Raw genomic sequence first — 17,727 nt, 5'->3', positions numbered from 1 at the left:
ACCTCCAGCTGCTGTGGGCTTCATCTCCAGGTGTCCCAACACTCCCCTGTCCCACTGACAGCCCCATCTCCCAGGGGCTGATTGCTCTTTCCCTGATTTTGGTGAGAGGAGAGAAGAGATTTAGGGCAAAACCAGCTTTTTTATCTCCCCTTTGCATGCTGGGGCTCCAGTCCCAGCACACAGGAGACCCTGTTCCCTGTCCATTTCTCTCTGCCCCCAAGGAGCAGCACACTGTCACCTCCCTCCACCCTGTCACCATCCTGCCCTCCAAGTAGGATAGGGCACAAGGCCAGGCTCAAATCCATGTGCCAGCTTCGGGCAGGAGGCCCTGGGCTGCTGGAGCTTGTCAGAGACAGCAGAGTCCAGAATTGGACATTGTATCTCCACATGATAAATGCCTCCCACATGCAAAGCTGCTCTGGCATCTGGCACTGCCCTGGGCCTGCAGGCTCAGGTTACCACCCCTGGGTGGGATCAGCTGTGTGCAGCTCCTCTTTTCATCCCAAAGGTCGATATCCTGAAGGCCCTGGGTGCTGAAATTGTCAGGACGCCGTGCACTCGCTTTGATGCCCCCGAGTCCAACGTCCGCGTGGCCTGGAAGCTGAGAAGTCAAATCCCAAACTCTCATATCCTGGACCAGGTAAAGGCCATCCCTCCACTGGCTGCCTTTCTCAAAAGTGTTTATAGGGTGTTCTCCAAGTGTGCCTGTGTTTGGGGGCTCCATTTGGACTGGCAGATTGCATCAGTGTTTTATGGCATGTGAAATTTAATCACCCCTCTGCAAAGCACAGGGGGACAGAAACAAAATAAGGGACACTTCCAAACCTGCAACACTTCTGCCAAAGCCTGGATGTGGGTGAGGCTGGGTTTTATTGCACAATTCAGAGACTCCTCAAATTGCTTCAGATTTAACTTTGACCTGAAAAAAAATCCCACTTTTTAAGCCTAGCTAGCAGCCTCAAAAATAAACCTCATGTTGTAAAGGGCAAACCGTGGTGACTCATGCCAGAGGTTCCTGCAGGGAACTTGGTCCACTTGGGACCAAGGAGGGCACTTGGTCTGACCCCTGAGTGAGGAGCCCCTGGAGTGCAGGAAAGTCAGGCAAGCTCCTTCCTTCTGAGAAAAAAAAAAAAGTAGCTCAACGACTGGATGAGTTTTTCAGTTCATTTTTTGGTCCATGGGTGCGAACGTGGGGGGCACAAATATCAATGCTGCAAAGTCCCTCTGTGCATGAGAGCTGACTGATGATCAGGACAGCTTCTCCAGCCTCTGAACCATCCCCACCCCTAATGGAGACCATGTGCTGCAGAGTGAGTGTTTGTGGGCACATTTAACCTCCCAGAGTGGAAAAACCCCAAGTGGGCTTGGAAATCTGTGCCAATCTATGCTGATTGATGATCAGGACAGCTTCTCCAGCCACAGTTCCCAGCCTCTGAACCTTCCCCACACCTAATGGACGCCAAGTGCTGGAGAGTGAGTGTTTGTGGGAACACTTAACCTCCCAAGTGGGCTTGGAAATCTGTGCCAAAGTGACAAACAGGAGGAACACCTGTGACCTGTCCTGGTGGGGTGGGTTTCCCCTGGGCAGCTGCATGCTTTGGGTACAGCTCTGTCAGGAGCTGTTGCTGGGTTGGTATTTGACCTGCTCTTCACAAGGTAACCCCTGCTGTTCTCTGCTGGAATAAACAGTACAGAAACCCCAGCAACCCCCTGGCTCACTACGACACCACGGCCGAGGAGATCCTGGAGCAGTGTGAAGGTACTGTCTGTGCTGAGGGCTGCAATCCTCCCTGAGAGGCTTCATTTACATCATTTATTGACCTCAATGTCTAGAAACAGCCCAAAGGGCCTTTGGAGGGGCAGGCAGTATTATCTTAATAACACTGACACACAGAATGTGGCAACCTCTCGTAATCCACCCCAGAGCCACCTCAGCCTGCAGGGCTTCCCAGCTCTCCCCTCCCACTGCAAAACCTGGGGGAGGACACCAGAGGCTTAAGAAACTCAGGTTGTACCTAAAGGAGACAGAACATGCCTCTTGGTGGCCACAGTGACCTGCCAGCTGGGAACACAAGAGGTCCCATGAGGCTTTGGAAGGGAATATAAATCCACCAGGGCATGGCAAGGCTGCATCTGATCCAGCACTCTCATCTGCAAATCAAAACCTCCCAAACAGTGCCATTGGAAGTGAGGGCTGGGGGAGGATAAAGGGCTATCCCAGTCCACGTTTGTACAGATAGAAGTGACATTTATTGCCAGTTCTGGGAGCACTGCAAAAGCATGACCAGGACTTGGGTGTTCTAACTGGAGAGCTGTTATCAGAGCTGTAAAGCAGTCAGATATCAATGGCAACAAGAGAGTCCCAGCCTTGCCTCCTCCACAGTGTCAGGGCTTGCTCCAGCTGGCTGCCAGCTGTGGGTTGCAGGTCCCCCTTTCCCAATGCAGCTGCAGCATCAGGTTTTGAAGGCCAGACTCCAATTCTCCTCTTTCCAGCCCTAAATCTGTATAATTTAATCCATGTCAGTGGGGCAGCATCTGACAGAGGTAGGTGCCAGGGCAGAGCTCAGCCCTCCCTCCACTGTGGATGCCAGGTTGTGCCTGTCAGTGATATTCATGTGTGTGACTTGCTTTGATAAGCTGTGGTTTGAAGGGGTGGATGTGCTGAGATATTCCCTCCCCTTTAAGCCACAGAATCACAGAATATCCTGAGTTGGAGAGAACCCACAATGATCATCAAAGTCCAACTTGTGGTCCTGCACACCTAAAAAGTCACACCATGTGACTGAGAGCCTTGTTCAAACACTCCTTGAGCTCTGCCAGGCTGGTGCTGTGACCCCTGCCCTGGGGAGCCTGTTCAGTCCCCAGCCACCCTCTGGGGGAAGAACCTTTCCCTAACATCCAACCTAAACCTCCCCTGACACAGCTTCATGCTGTTCCCTCTGCTCAGTAGAACCAAAGATGCAGAAATCATGGAGAGCTGCAGTGGGGTATCTGGAGGTCACCTTCAGCTGCCTGCAGTGAGGCAGGATCAGCTGTGCTCAGCTCCTGCAAGCTCATCTGAGCTTCTGCACAGGACCAGGCTGTGGCCACCATGTGTTTGGTGAAGCCCCCACCTGTGTTTAGGGGCTCCATTTGAGCTGGCAGATTTCATCAGTGTTTTATGGCATTTGAAATTTAATCATCCCTCTGCCTGACCTCTGCTCACAGGGGGTCTGGGGGACACAGGGCTCTGAGTAAAGGGGAGATCCTGCTGGGGGCTGTGCTGAGCCCTTGCAAACCTCTCTGCCCCCTGGTCTGCAGGCAAGGTGCACATGGTGGTGATTGGGTCTGGCACAGGAGGAACCATCACTGGTGTGGCCAGGAAGCTGAAGGAGAAGTGCCCAGAGTGCAAGGTAAGGCTGGAGGCAGGACTGCTGGGGTTTTCATGGAATCACACAGTGGTGTGGGTTGGAAGGGACATTGGGGATTGTCCTATTCCACCCTCCTGCCATCGGCAGGGACACCTTCCACCAGACCAGGTTGCTTAGAGCTGGCCTTGAACAATTCCAGGGATGGGGCACCCACAACTTGGGCAGAAGGGCCTCGCCACCCTCACAATGAGAGATTTCTTCCTATTATCCAGTATAAATCTATCCTCCTTCAGCTCAAAGCCATTCCCCCTTGTCCCGTCCCTGCATGTCATTTCCTGCCTAACCCCACAGCTCACCTGAGGCAGTAGTTGCTTCTGCACCTAAAGCTGTGTTGAGGGATGTGTGGTGTTGTGGGGTTCTCAGGATGAGGTGAGAGATGAGAATTTGACTCTATGTTCTTAGAAGGCTGATATTATATTATATTATATTATATTATATTATATTATATTATATTATATTATATTATATTATATTATATTATATTATATTATATTATATTATATTATATTATATTATATTATATTATATTATATTATATTATATTATATTATATTATATATATATATTATATACTATCTGTAGTATATTATATATACTATATTATATACTATACTATTATATTATACACTTCTATTCTATTATATACTATTATATTATATAATTTACTATTATATGCTATTATATTATATTATCTTATAAAACTATACTAAAGAAAGAGAAAGATACACCAAAAGGCTAAACAAGAATGAATAATAAAAACCCTTGACTGACTCTTCAGAGTCTGACACAGCTGGCTGTGATTGGTCATTAATTAAAAACAATTCACATTGAACCAATCAAAGATGCTTTACTTGTTGGTAAACGATTTCTAGACTACATTCCTAAGCAATCAGATAATTATTGCTTTCATTCTTTTTTGAGGCTTCTCAGCTTCCCAGAAGAAAATCCTAAACAAAGAGGATTTTTCAGAAAATATCATAGTGACAGGGAGGCACCTCAGCCCAGACACAAAGCTGTAAATATCCAGGGAAAATCACCAGAAATCACCATCAGCCAGCACAGCTGGATCCAGAAAGGATGTGTGCATCCACAGGTTTCCACAGGTTGGAGCTCACTGCTGCCTTCACCTAGAGCAGATTAGGGAGCTCTGGCACTGTGCTCAGGGTTGGGCTTTGGAAGTGGCAGGCTCTGCCAAGGGGGTGATGACAAACACCTTGAGAGTGATAACATTTTAAGCCACCAGTCACTTGTGCAACAGCTGAAGGCTACCTAGGATCTATTTAAGAAGACAGTGAAAACCAGCACCCTTTTATCCTGGAAGTTCTCCATGCTGCTAGCAATTAGGAATATTAATGAATATCAGGGGAAGGAAACACTGCTGATAAGTGTGAGAAACAACTGCTCACTTTGAAAATATAAAAATGTTTATTAAACCTTAACAAAAATACAACAAAGGACTGCATAAGGAAAAAGCTGAAGTGCTGGGAACTGCCCCTCATGCACACCACGTGGCTGGTTGATCTTCAGGATGGATGCTCAGTCTGTTATACCCCTGGGGGCTGCATCAGCCCTGGCCCCTCCCAAAGTCTGTCAGTCAGCTCTTCTTTGCCATTTATCAGTGCAAACTGCTTTCCTGTCACTGCATTGGAGCTCAGGGGTTGCCCTGCCTCACCCCCTAAGCACCCCCAATCTTTTCCATTCCCAGCTGCCCCATGCAAGGGACACCTGTGCAGCTCCTTTGTACCTGTGCTGGACAGCCCAGGCTGTGTGATGGCAACAACACAGGGGGAAAGGGAACTGTGGGGAGAACAGAGGACATCTAAACCACAATAACATAACCATACATCACTAAAGCTTTTATTAATATTCACACAACAGTTATCTTTTAATTGTGAGAGCCAATCATCTCATTCTCCATCTATAAGGGTGTGGGTAACTTTTGCTTTGAGTTTTGTACTTGGCAGTTTCTGATTTCCCATTTTGGTTTGACAAAATGCCTTTCCCTCCCAGATCATTGGTGTGGACCCTGATGGCTCCATCGTTGCCCTGCCCAGCGAGATGAACAAAACCAACACCACAACCATCGAGGTGGAGGGCATTGGGCACGACTTCATCCCCACTGTCCTCGACAGATCAGTGAGTAACCCTGAGAGGAGGGGCCTCTGCCTGCTCTCTGCCTTGGCATCCAGCTGTCAGGACTACTCAGTGCAAATCTCCAATCACCCAGTGCAAAACAACAGCTAAATAAATTATTTAGTGCACTGCAACATCCAGCCTGCTCCCAAGGCCAGAGGTGGCCCCAATGTATCTTCCCAGTGCAGAACAAGCTGCTGTGGGGGGACTGAGTAACTTTGATTACAACAAGATCCAAGCAAGACAGCAGAACATGAACCTTGCAGCTCTTGTCAAGTTCCCTCTCAGTGTATGAGCTGCCACAGAGCTTTAAATCCCTAACACAGGCTGCCTGTGTTGCCCTGGCCTCATTCTAGAAAGGTCCCTCACAGCCCAGACTCTTTCTGCTTCCAGGTGTTAACTCCATCCCTGCTGTCAGCACCTGGCTGTAGGGCTGTCACCTTAATAATCCACACTGATTCTTGTAGATGGATCTCATTTTGGCAAATTCTGAATCATTAATGTACCCTGGCCTGGGACAGCATAAATCCCCTTCCACATCCTAACTCTGGACCTGTCAGGCACCCCTAACTCTCCAAGGAAAGGGTGCTGGAAAGGTGTGGGTGTCTGCAAGCAAGAAGTCCAGCCCATGGATCTTCTGACAAATGCTTTCAGCAAGTGTGGAAGGCAGCTCAGAGCTGCCAGATGTTGTGGGCATCAGCACCATGGTGTGCCTCAGAGGGTCAGGGCAGCCTGAAATGACATTTCCAAGACTCATGACATTTCCAAGACTCGTGGAAATGACATTTCCAAGCCTCATGCTCCATGCTTTCCTTCCAGGTGGTGGATCAGTGGTACAAAAGCAACGACAGAGACTCGTTCCTCATGTCCCGCAGGCTGATCAGAGAGGAGGGCTTGTTGTGTGGTAAGCACAGTGCAGCCACAGCGGTCTGTCCCCTTCAAAACCCTCTGAACCTCATCCTTTTGGGACCAAAACTCTCCAGAGGAGGTGCCCTCTGCATTTTTGTGTCTGCTGGGTCAGCAGGGCTGAAAGGCTGAGCCTGGGGCTGTGCAGAGGTCACTGCAGGCTCCAGAGGTGTGTCCCCCAGTCTGGTCTGTGCTCTGACTCACCAGCCACAGTAATTATAGAAGGAATAATTCTCTCCTTACTGGAGCACTTTTGCAGTGGAACTGGATCTTCAGGCAGTGTAGAGTTACAGAGGCTGAGGGGAGGATTAGTGGGGCTCAGGGCAGGACAGGTGGGCTCTGCCAGCAGCTCTGTGAGGCCGTGCTCGGTGTCACTGCCACACCAGAGGTGCCAGCTTTGGACCAGCAAGCCCTGAAAGCAAAGAAAGTGTGAGATGTTCTTGCTGAGTATTTCTCCCTGTGCCAACAAGCTGTAAGTGATCCCACTGGCTTCCCAAAATGAACAGGTGCCCTCAGACAGACCCTGCCTGTACCCTGAGAGCCTCCACAGATCATCAGCCTTGTTTTCAGCCTTCCCTGACGCCAAGCAAACAGACACAGGCTGGCACCCAGGAGCAGACACCACGTAGGCTCATAGTTACAGCTGATAAAAGCCCTGAGCATTCATATCCAGGGACTTTTGGAAAAGATCAGCATATATATATATAATGAAACACTTAAATGTTGATTTAACCTAGCAGGCAGGGAGTCACTGTGTTTCAACAGAAACCACTTGTTTGAACTCAACCATAATTTGTGAACAGCTCCGTGTTCCCTGAGCTGCATTTTTCAGGGCCGTTCCTCGTTTGTTTGAAAAATGTGACCCAGGGATAATTAACCTGCTGTAAAATACGTGCTGCCTTGAATGCAGGCTGTAATTGGCACACAGATAGTGGAACGTGTCTGACTTCCAGTGCTCAGACTGGTGCTGGAGGAATTGCCTCTGTAAAGCAGGGACCTGCGTTCCCTACGTGCAGCAAGCCACATGCGTGCACACAGACACGGGCAGCATTCAGGCCTCCCCATCATGTTGGCCTGGTATTCCAAGCATGAATGAAATGTTTATGGGAGGTTTTTTTCAGTCTTTACAGTGCATTTAAAGCCAGTCTTTGGCTGCCAAGTATGTCAGCCAGAAGCTCCAGAACTGGCGTGGTTTTTGCTCATGCAAAGGGAGGGTGTGGTGTGGGCAGCGTGTTCTGAATGTCCCTGCATGGCACCTCTCAGAAGAGGTCTCCATTTCTTGGTCTGCCCACAAGAAATGGTTCATGAAGTCCATGAGGTACTTTCATGCTGCCTCCAAAGCCCAAGAGCCACCATATGAACACATCCCATCAGTCCCCACCTCTGCCTGACTCTAAACCCTACAAGGCTTTGGGATTGACTGTCCTCCCATCCCAGTGTCCCAAGCGAGGTGCCACCTCTGCACCTTATCTGGGACAGAGGTGCGGTGCTTCCCACTGCAGGACAGTGGCCCTGGGCAGCCCTGACCCTTGTCTCCCTGTCCTTGGTGTCCCTGCAGGGGGCAGCTCGGGCAGTGCCATGTCTGCGGCTGTGAGAGCTGCCAGGGAGCTGCAGGAGGGCCAGCGCTGCGTTGTCATCCTGCCCGACTCCATCCGGAACTACATGTGAGTGTCCTGCTCCTTCCTCTGCTCCCAGCACCGGGGGGGGAGCTCCAGGGCCTCCTGTGACAGCACCTGAGCCCAGGTGCTTGGGGTTCTGGAAAACCACCCCAATAAATCTGCTAGCAAGGCACATGGAGTGAGCCCAGAGCTGGGAGTCGCCCTCGGGCAGCTAGATCACAGCACATCAGCGTGGCAGCCACCAGGGGATGGGTGCTGGGACACTTGGGGCTTATTTCCTCTTTATTATCTCCTCTCTGACTCACTGCACAGAGCAGCACTCAGCCAAGCTGCACTTTCTGAGCCTGCATGCCTAAAGTGAGGAAGGCAAATAGCTGGCGTGCTTCGAAGAGTTACTGAGCACCCCATGCTCCTGTTGACCTTAAAAGGGGCTGAGAGCAGCCAGCTGCAAAAATCATGAGAGCCCCGGGGGCAGTGCTGTGGTGTGCTGCACAAAACTTCTTCTGGAAGCCTCACAGAGTTGCTCTTTGTTGCTGATTTCTAGGTCCAAATTTGTGAATGATCAGTGGATGTTAAAAAATGGGTTCCTAAATGACGCCCAGGAGCACAAGCCTTGGTAAGACAACTTCTGCTGGGATAAACTGTGCTGAGGGAATCAGCTTTCTGAGTCTGGAAATCGTTATCTTCAAAGGAAAATGTTCCTTTTTAGTGTTTAGGGAAAACACAGTAAAGTCCAGACCCCTCTGGGGAGGCTGTAATGTCAGCTCCTCTCTTTTGAGTGGTTATCTCTCAGCTCTCCAATCAAAGTCTATAAAGGAGCCGTTTCTGTCCCAAAGGAGTTGATCCACTCCCACGTGGCAGCCCAGGCCACCTAAACCCTCTGGAAACCTCTCTCTACTCCACATCTGATGTTCAAAAGACCATCAGGCTGCTGGGGAGGTGGGTCCCTGTTGTAGCTAGCCCCCTTTCAAACAGCTCTGCAGCTCTTTTCAGGCATAAAACAGGAAATTTTCACCTTCCAGAGCTGCTGGCGAGAAAAGTTGGCCAACTCTGCTGTCCCTTGGACACCCTGGGGAAAGAGACCCCTCCAGGCAGGGAGTCACAGGCAAACTGTTGATGCCAGTTGATGTGTGGCTGGGCAAATGCCAGTTTAGAAAAGCTCTTGGTCTCACCCTAAAGACACCTGGTATTACTGATGTCACCTTCTCCTTTACCAAAAGTTATTGTAAAATATTTTCTAAAAACTTAACACATTTCCAAGGCCTCTTGTGTCTGGTTGGAGTTGCTCTTGGCCTTTCCAGGCTCCAGCATTGCCTTTTCTGCAAGGACTCAGGGCTGAGATGTTTGGGAGCTGCTTGTGCTGCCCCACAAACCAGCTCAGCTTGTCCCTCATAAGTCCCACGAGCATCTCTGCGAGGCTCTCTCCTGCAGGAGCTGCAAATGCTGCCTTGTGAGGACCAAGGATACAGAACAAAGGAGTGAAACTGGTAGGTCACCCATTTCTGAGCTTGAAGTGAAGCCCTCAATAGCTTCCTTGGATTCAGGACAGCTCAGCAGCTTGCTGGTCTCATCCCTGCCTCTGGAGCTGCATGAACACTGGGCACAGGGAAAGCTTGGCTTCAACAAGACCTGGCCGTGGTGGCATTTCTGCTTTGGCTCTAGGAGTGGGGCTGGCTTTTCAGGCACACAGACTGTCCCTCATCTCCTCTGGCCTTGTCCCCTGCTGAAGGCCACAGCTGTGCAGCAGTCAGAGCTCAGCACTGCCATTTGTCTCCCAACAGGTGGTGGAACATCAAGGTGCAGAAACTGAATCTCTCGGCCCCTCTCATCCTCCTCCCAGAAGTCAGCTGTCAAAAGGCAATTGAGATCCTCCAGGAGAAGGGTTATGACCAAGCTCCTGTTGTTGCTGAGTCAGGGTAACTATTTCTGCTCACTGCAGATGGGCATTTGTACAGAAAAATCTGTCATTATGAAGCTCAAGTCCCATTTACTCATTCAGAGCAGGAGCTCTTGTGTTGGACTCTGATAATTTTAAAAAGATCATCCGCCTCCTTGGGAAGATTTATCAATAAAACTCCTGTAAAAGATCCAGTTGAAGCCCAGTCCAGTGCCCACCAAAGCAGAAGATGCTGGGTCAGTGCACAGGCAAGGGGAGCCCAGGGGAGTGAGAGCTGGAGGAAACCCACACAAATAAGCAGCTGGAGAGCCCACGGGTTTTCCTTCTCCCAGCTGCTAAATCCTGGACTGCAGCAGCAGATTTTAACTGCTGTGAAACCAACAGCTTGGTGAGGACAAAGACTTCCTTGTTCTGCCCAAGTGAGGAGAAACCTGGTGCCTCCCCCTGACTGCAGCAACAATTTGGTCACTGACTTCAACCAGAGCAGTTCAGCCCCTGCATAAAATGTGTGTTCCACCTCAGGTCTGACCTTCTGGAAAACTCCCTGTTCCCTTACAGGCTTATTTTGGGGATGGTGACCCTCAGCAACACCCTGAGCTCTGTGCAGGATGGAAATGTGGAGTTGTCAGACCCTGTCACCAAGGTCACCTACGACCAGTTCTCCAAGGTACCACTGAGGCTGGGGATGGTGTCAGCCTGGCTGGGGACAGGGGCAGAGGGACAGGGGCACCAGCAGCACCAGGGGTGTGAGAGGAGCTGGGAGAAGAGAAGGCAGAGAGGAGTGGGGAGGGCCATGGTGACGTCTTGGAGATGAGAGTGAGGACAAACACCTGTAAAAGCCCTGCAGAGCTTTTCCCACCAAGCACTGACAGGGGATTTCATCCAGCTGGGGAATCAGCACCCTCCAAAATCAGAGCTCAGCCACTGCCAGGTGAAGTGAAAGGTTAAATGTTAAATTTTGTCCTGTTTAGATCAGCCTGGAGGACAACCTTGGGAAGCTTTCCTGCCTCCTGGAGAACGACCACTTTGCCATCGTTGTGCACGAGCAGATGCAGTGTAGGTACCTGCAGGAACTCCCCACGGGCCTGGCACAAGTGTTTGAGAGGGGAGAGGGAAATTCTCAAGCTGATTGTGGCAGGTTTCAGTGCAGCTGCTGCACCTGTGCAGCCCCCAGAGGTTTCTGCTCTGCACAGCCCTGGAATTGCCCACTCCTCACCCACGACTCCTCCTGACACCACAGGGATGAGGATAGAGGGGGCAAAGCTGGCTAGGGGGAAATTTGAGATCTCTGTAGAGTTCTGTAGCCCAGGGGCAAGGTCAGAAGGAGCATTTGGCCACATCAGGTAAAGCCTGGGTGGACTTCAGGCACCTAAGATGAGAAAGCTGAGAAAACTGGGGTGGGCCATGAGCAAGCCCTGTGGATCACCAGGGGCACTGGGTGTAGCCTGGGGCAGCTGTGTGTGAGCCTGCCCTGGACCATGGCTGGGTGGAGGGATGCTGTGCCAGTCTGGCAGCACCATTAAAGCAGGTTTTATTGGTTTTATTCTCAATCCACTGCACAGCCACCTTCCCCTTGGTGTGCAAGCCAGCCCAGCAGTGTCACCTGCAGCAGCATCAGGATTGCTGACACATCAGTGGCAGCAGGGATCACCCCTTGTGCCTCCTCTGAGCCAAAAAAGGTGTGGTGGCAGGTGCTGCTCAGCACATCTGACCTGGCACACCTTCCCAGTGCAATTACACCACAAAAGGAGCACAGATTTGGCCTTGGCTGGGAAAATGAGCAACACAAAAAGCAGTCAGAAGAGCCAAGTTTAGGTCTTGTGAATTAGGGCTGAAGGGTGTAATTATGCTGATTTGATGGGATTGCACACTGAGCATGCCAAGCATCCCTCAGGTGAACAGTGGGTGGCTGCCTGCTCAACTTGGGGCCTCCAAAACCCAAACATCCCAAACCTTCCCTCTCAGGTCCTGTTCCCCCAGAGCCCCATCAGCTCTGAAGCTTTGCAAGCCCATCCATGTTCCCACATCAGGTTGCAAACAAAAATCTGTCACTCAAAACTGCCTTTGATGCACATTTCCAATTCAGTCACCAAAACTAATGCCAGGCAGAGTTTCCTTTCTCAGCTGTGTTGTCATAAAATAAGGAATATCCTTCTGTATCACGTTTTGATATAAATTAAATGGTATCAGCAAATTAAATGGCACCCATCAAAAAATATCAGCCAGCTGTCTGCAGCAGCTCTTGCTCTGATTTTCAAACAACACCCGCTTGCTTTTCCAGAGCTGCTGTTTTAATGCTGTCACAGTTACCCCCTTATTTATTACTTTCTTCCCACACCTTTGGAGCTTGCATTTTATCTTGTGTTTGGGCTCTGGTGGCTAGTTTTATTTTTATTTAAGAAAACATTTATCAGACAGTTAAAACAATTATTGAAGTGCTGTTTCATTAATGGTGGTGTAGGATGTTATGAGAACAGAGCAGAAAAGTGCCTGACTGCTGCTTTTAGAGAGTCTCATTAGTTTGCTCTGAAAAATTCTGTGGTGATAGGAGCAGGACTGGAACAGAGGTTGGCTAAAAACAACTGGGAAATTAAGTTTCCTGCTCTGGGAAAGGTGGGTTATTTGCAGCAAAAACCTCTCTGGTGTGATCACAGTGACCTGACTGAGGCTCCATCATCATTTCTGTGGAGGTAGAGCTCAGGCAGACGCTGTCCCTGTTAGGGTTTTCTTTTAATAAATGCACAGCAGCCTCTGCACAGCTGGAAGGTGGTGAGGGTGGGGGTGATGGTGGTGTTATTTTCGATTCTTTTGCCACTAAACTGGAATTTTCTGTGCTTCCAGTCAGTGGGAATGGCAGTTCCTCCACGAAGCAGACGGTGCTCGGTGTGGTCACATCCATGGATCTCCTCACCTTTGTCAGCAGCAATGACAAGAAGTAGCAGAGCAGCTCGGCTGCCTCCCCTCCTCCAGCAGGTCCGGGTGTCCCCCTGAGCCCAAACCCCCTGGGCAAGGCAGCCTCTGGCCCAGTGCAACCAAAAGTTTCTCAAAATGCCCAGGAGAAAATTGTGATGTGTTACATTTGTCTGCCAAACGCCACCCAGAGTGTCACTAAAGAGGAGATAACTGAGGAAATTGTGTTTATCAGCCATGGAGCTTCCTAGGGCTGGGCAGGGAATGTGGGAAGGTCAGCATGGGAAGGGGATGCTTGCTCCTGCCCAGCGTTTAGCAGGAGGAGCTTTGGTGAGTTTGGCAGCTGCAGGTACCTGTGCACTGCCCCTGGTGCAGCTGCTGAGGGTTCTCCTCGGGGCCAGAGCCCATTTCTGCCACAGAGCAGCAGGGCTGGGGGCAAGTCAGGGCACTGCTGCACCCCCTGCCCCTCTCTGCCCCCCAGGCAGGCTGCAGGCACCCCCAGGAGCCTTTCCCCCTCAGCCCTGGGCGTGTTTGCCTCCAAGAAGGCAGCAGGAGAGTGTGGAGTCTCAACTTCTGATTGCCAGGCTCGGGAATAAATGCGTGAGATGGTATTTCTTGTTCTGACTCAGATGTTTATTAGCTCTTGTCTCTGTTACAGTCTCACAAACCATGAGTTCTGCAGCACTTTAACCAACTAAAATTGGAGCCCTATCTCTTTCTCTACATGGCTTTTTAAGGATAAAGTGTCCAATTAAGAAATGACACCTAAATTATTTTTACTTTTAACCCAATAACCAACTGCCCGTGCCCACAATGGGGACTTTTTAATCCAATGACACAAAACCACCCAAACCCATGGAGGAGAAGGTGAAGAAGAAGGAGAAGAAGGTGGAGAAGAAGGACCAGCTCTGCCCTAAAACCTCCATCTTGCTTTACATTACTATATTCTAAACCCTTAAACTCTGAGTTTTCCACCCTGTGATATTGCACACTTCTATTCAAACTCCACACCCACAATCCCAGTTCTATCATTCCATTTTGGAAGCTTCTCCAGGTCTTAGGTCAAATGCAGTGTTCTCTTGGGGGTCAATGCCTGGCAGCACAGAAAGCCCAAAATTCTCAGCATCCAGGGTTCCAACAGGGAGGGAGGGACACAGAGCACAGGAGGTGACAGGTGTCAGCAGGAGGGGTGGGAAGGAAAAGCCAGGGGCTGTGATGAGCAGAGGGGATGAGGTGCTGGGTTGGTGGTGAATGGGGGCTTTGGGATGCACCTTCCTCACCTCTGGGGAGTTGGTGGCACTGGGTGCCTACTGCATGGGGAGGGGACAATGAAGGGAACCCAAACCCAAGAAGCAGAGACTCAGTGACAGAACAGTGAGAGGGGCCATGGCTTCATCCCTGAATATGCATCCTCAGAGCTCCTTATCAAGGGCTGGAAGGGAGGGCAAGGTCTGGTCCTAATTCTGCTGTCAGGCCATTGTGTTCTGGGGACTGACAATGATGGTCAGCAGAGCCATTTGCCATGGCTACCAAAAAACTTAAATGAAAGCAAATGCCAAAAGTGGGCTGGGGGAGCAAACTGAGGTGCCATTGAAACCCAGTTTGGGGGAATTGCTCTCAAAAGACCCAGAGAGGTTCACAATCTTTCTATGAGTTTCTGGAGCTGCTCCAAGATGGCAGCAACCAATTTCAATTTCAGCTAAGTGGCTACTCCAAATTCTCAATCTAATCTAGTTTGTAGGAGACTTTTATTAAGTTATAAAATGCTGAAGTATTTACATTTAGGAAAAGTGTCTCTGCTGTCCATTGTTTCCTCAGTGACATGGGCTATTATCAGATTTTCTGAGAGTTTTTGCTTGAGCAATAACCATATTTGTCCAGAAAAACAAACTGATTAGCTCAACCCTCATTGTTTCATATTTATTTTGGCAATTCTGTGGCAAAGTGAAGCCTGTTAGTCCATGCACGTATTCCAAACTCACAGGAGTAAGTCTGAACGTCCCCATAATTCCATGAAGCCCAGAACTGAGTCTGAATCTGAACCAGCCTGGCTGTTATGGATGAACCCAAAGCTCAGGGCTTCCAGCAGCTGCAGGGCTGCAGGGCAGTGAGCTGCAGACAGGCTTCAGCACAGGCAGCTGCACTCCAGCAAAGGTGAAGTAACCGCTGAGTATCCACCTCGAATATTTACAACTCCTTCTCTATGTTAACTATGAGTGTGGGAGCTAATAAAGGTGGGTGTGAGCTCCAGACATCCCAGGATTGCTCCACCTGGGCTCACCAAGGCCCTCCTGGGCCCCCTTCCCCTGTCCCTGGGGCTGCTCTTTGCAGGCACATCCGGCAGTGGCACTGCCCTGCCCAGGGATGCTGGTGCTGTGTCTCCTGGTGTTTGCCAGCTGTGACCCTGGGGATGTCCCACAGGGCTGTGCCATCCTGCCCACCATGTCTCTGGCGTGGAAAATGCCTCAGGAGGCAAGGGAGGAGTTTTCATTTGAGTTGTCTGCAGAAATCCCTGCAGGACCATGCAGAACCATCCCACCGTGCCCATACAGCATCAGAGGCAGGAGCAGCGTGTCCAAGTGTCCCTCCCACCACCCTCTGTCCCTTCCCCACACATCCCTGGGCCTGTCCTCTGGCAGTCATGACCCCCTCTGGATAAACAGGCCTTGGAGTTCCTTTTCCTTCCCCTGGCATTGAGTCCCTGTCAGTATTTTATGTCTCCAGGGAGAGGCAGCTGCCCAGCTTCGCACAGCTCGGGGCTCTGGAGCTCTGTGGGGGTTCTGGACCAGAGGGATGGGGGATTCCAGGCTTCAGGAGCCATGAGAGGGGAGCAGGAGGTGGATGAAGGCCAGGCAGCATCCCAGCCCACTGTCCTGAGTGCAGAGTCCAGCTCCAGAGCTCCCTCAACCTGCAGGTCCACCCCTGCTGCTCTTCTGCCAGCACCTCCTGCTCTGTCACCTTGTTTTGTTAAGATTTTCTAAGATTTTTTTAAGATTTTCTAAGATTTTCTAAGCCTTCTGGATGCTGACATTCTTGTAATGAACTTTCTCACACACTTTCTCTAAATAACTCATTGTTTTGCATTCTTTTATGGAAGAAATTTGATGGACTGTTGGTTTGTCCAGTGTCATTGGAGAGGTGGCACTGTCACCCTCCAATCCGCTGTCACTTTTGGAAACCTGTAAATGTTAGAGTCAGAAAATAAACTCCTCTTTTTTCATCTTGTGTAAGAGCCATAATGAGGGATGCAGGACTCCAGGCACTCTCCAAAATGCAGTTTATTCCATCCAAGAGGTTCCAGCAGTCCAGGGTGGTGGGTGACAGAGCTGTGCCTACAGCTGTCAGCTCCAGCTGCAGGCAGCCCTGGAGACCCTTTGGTTTTGGTTACATTGCATTCTATACTTTGCTGAGCATCTTCATACAGTAGAACCAATCTATCCCTTAACTTTTATCTATAGCCTATCATAACTACTGGAATTACCATATTCATGTTACTGTTCTCCAATCACTAAAAGTCAGTACATTACAGTTTAAGCTAGAAGTTGTTTTTCAGTTTTCTTGCAGTGGAAAATTCTGAGACCTTTTTTCTACTTGCATCTTTGCTGACTTGTTTGCCTGTGCTCTCTTTCTGCTTGGTAAAAACATCTTCTTGTTTGGGGTGGGTTTATCCTTTGCTCTAAGTCATAAAAAGCCCTTCTAACTAGCACACCCTTTGCCTCCTTGGTTATCCAGTGAGACTGGCTCAGCAATTCTTTTCTTCTATATCAAAACTTGCTTCCATCTCTATTCCTTCATCAGACTCTACATTGAAAAATCTTTCTGCCAAGCATTCATATCTGTGAGACTTTCTTGTCAAACTTTCATCCTTCCCAACAATCTTGAGAACAGCAGCGTGTGTGTTGTGTTGTTCTCCAAAGGGTGAGCCGTGTGTGCCCCCACAACCCTCACTGCTTTCCAGCCCCATCTGCCCCAAGATGCCTCTGCTCCGCCCCCTCTGTTCTGCAGGGCTGGGGGCACATTTCCAGGGAGATCATGAGCACATCAGGACATTTCCACAGCAGGGACCACGGGGGAGAAGCTCAGGCTGCCCGTGCTGGTCAGGGCACACGAAATCTGTGCATCCCTTCCCTACTGAGATCCACAGCCTTGGCTCCCTGCAGCTCAATCCAGAGGAAAACAAACCCCAAGGGCTTTAAAGGCTGCAGAGCTGCCCTGTCCTGGGACGGTGTGTGCCCTGAGAAGGTCAGCGCCCACCCCTGGCTCCTGCATTTTGGGGTGCATCACCCCAGAGCTGGCTGCATTTCAGGCACAGGGAGGGAATTTCTGCCTTCCCAGAGCTTTGAACTCATTTTTCTCTCCCTGTGGCCCCCGGTGTCCCTGTCCCCAGCAGTCTGTGAAGCACAGGGGGCTGATGGTGCTTCACAAACCCCGGTGAGGTTTGCCCAGAGGGGTGTGGGGAGCCAGGACGGGGCTGGGATTGGCCTGAGCTCAGACAGAACCAACACCAGGAGCAAGATAAGCATCTCGCTGGCCCTGCCCCGCACCTTGGAGGCTTCCCCGCCTCCCTTTTCGCCCCGCCAGGGCTCCACCGGGCAGACACATAAATAGAGGTGCGGGCAGGAGCGGGGCTGCATCCCAAGGGATCCCAGAGCATCCCAGCGCATCCCAGCGGATCCCAGCGCCCGTCCCACCCTGCAGGTAACCCGGGGGCCACGGGGAACGGGGCAGGGCCAGCCTGCATCCCCCAGCAGGGAGGGGAGGATGGACATTTCCCCAGGGCATAGCGGGAGCCCGGTGATGCTGCTCCCATGGAGCGGTTCTGCTGGGAACTGGCTCTGTTGGAGGCGCCCAA

The 17,727-nt window shown here is 50.5% G+C and overlaps 1 protein-coding gene across 1 annotated transcript in view; it reads left to right on the top strand.

Annotated features, from left to right (window-relative positions):
* LOC115908189 (cystathionine beta-synthase-like) overlaps positions 1 to 12,904 on the top strand; it is a 29,565-nt gene extending 16,661 nt beyond the window's left edge. The window contains 11 exon segments of the mRNA XM_030956639.1: positions 509 to 640; positions 1,690 to 1,759; positions 3,301 to 3,392; positions 5,421 to 5,546; positions 6,363 to 6,447; positions 8,008 to 8,113; positions 8,613 to 8,684; positions 9,850 to 9,984; positions 10,524 to 10,632; positions 10,937 to 11,021; positions 12,807 to 12,904. Of these exon segments, the coding sequence (XP_030812499.1) occupies positions 509 to 640; positions 1,690 to 1,759; positions 3,301 to 3,392; positions 5,421 to 5,546; positions 6,363 to 6,447; positions 8,008 to 8,113; positions 8,613 to 8,684; positions 9,850 to 9,984; positions 10,524 to 10,632; positions 10,937 to 11,021; positions 12,807 to 12,904 (1,110 nt within the window).
* The last annotated feature ends 4,823 nt before the right edge of the window (positions 12,905 to 17,727 follow it).

The sequence above is a fragment of the Camarhynchus parvulus genome, chromosome 1 (assembly GCF_901933205.1).
Source record: "Camarhynchus parvulus chromosome 1, STF_HiC, whole genome shotgun sequence".
NCBI lineage: Eukaryota > Metazoa > Chordata > Aves > Passeriformes > Thraupidae > Camarhynchus > Camarhynchus parvulus.
Note: the sequence above shows the minus strand (reverse complement) of the source record. Positions and strands in the feature narration are given on the sequence as shown.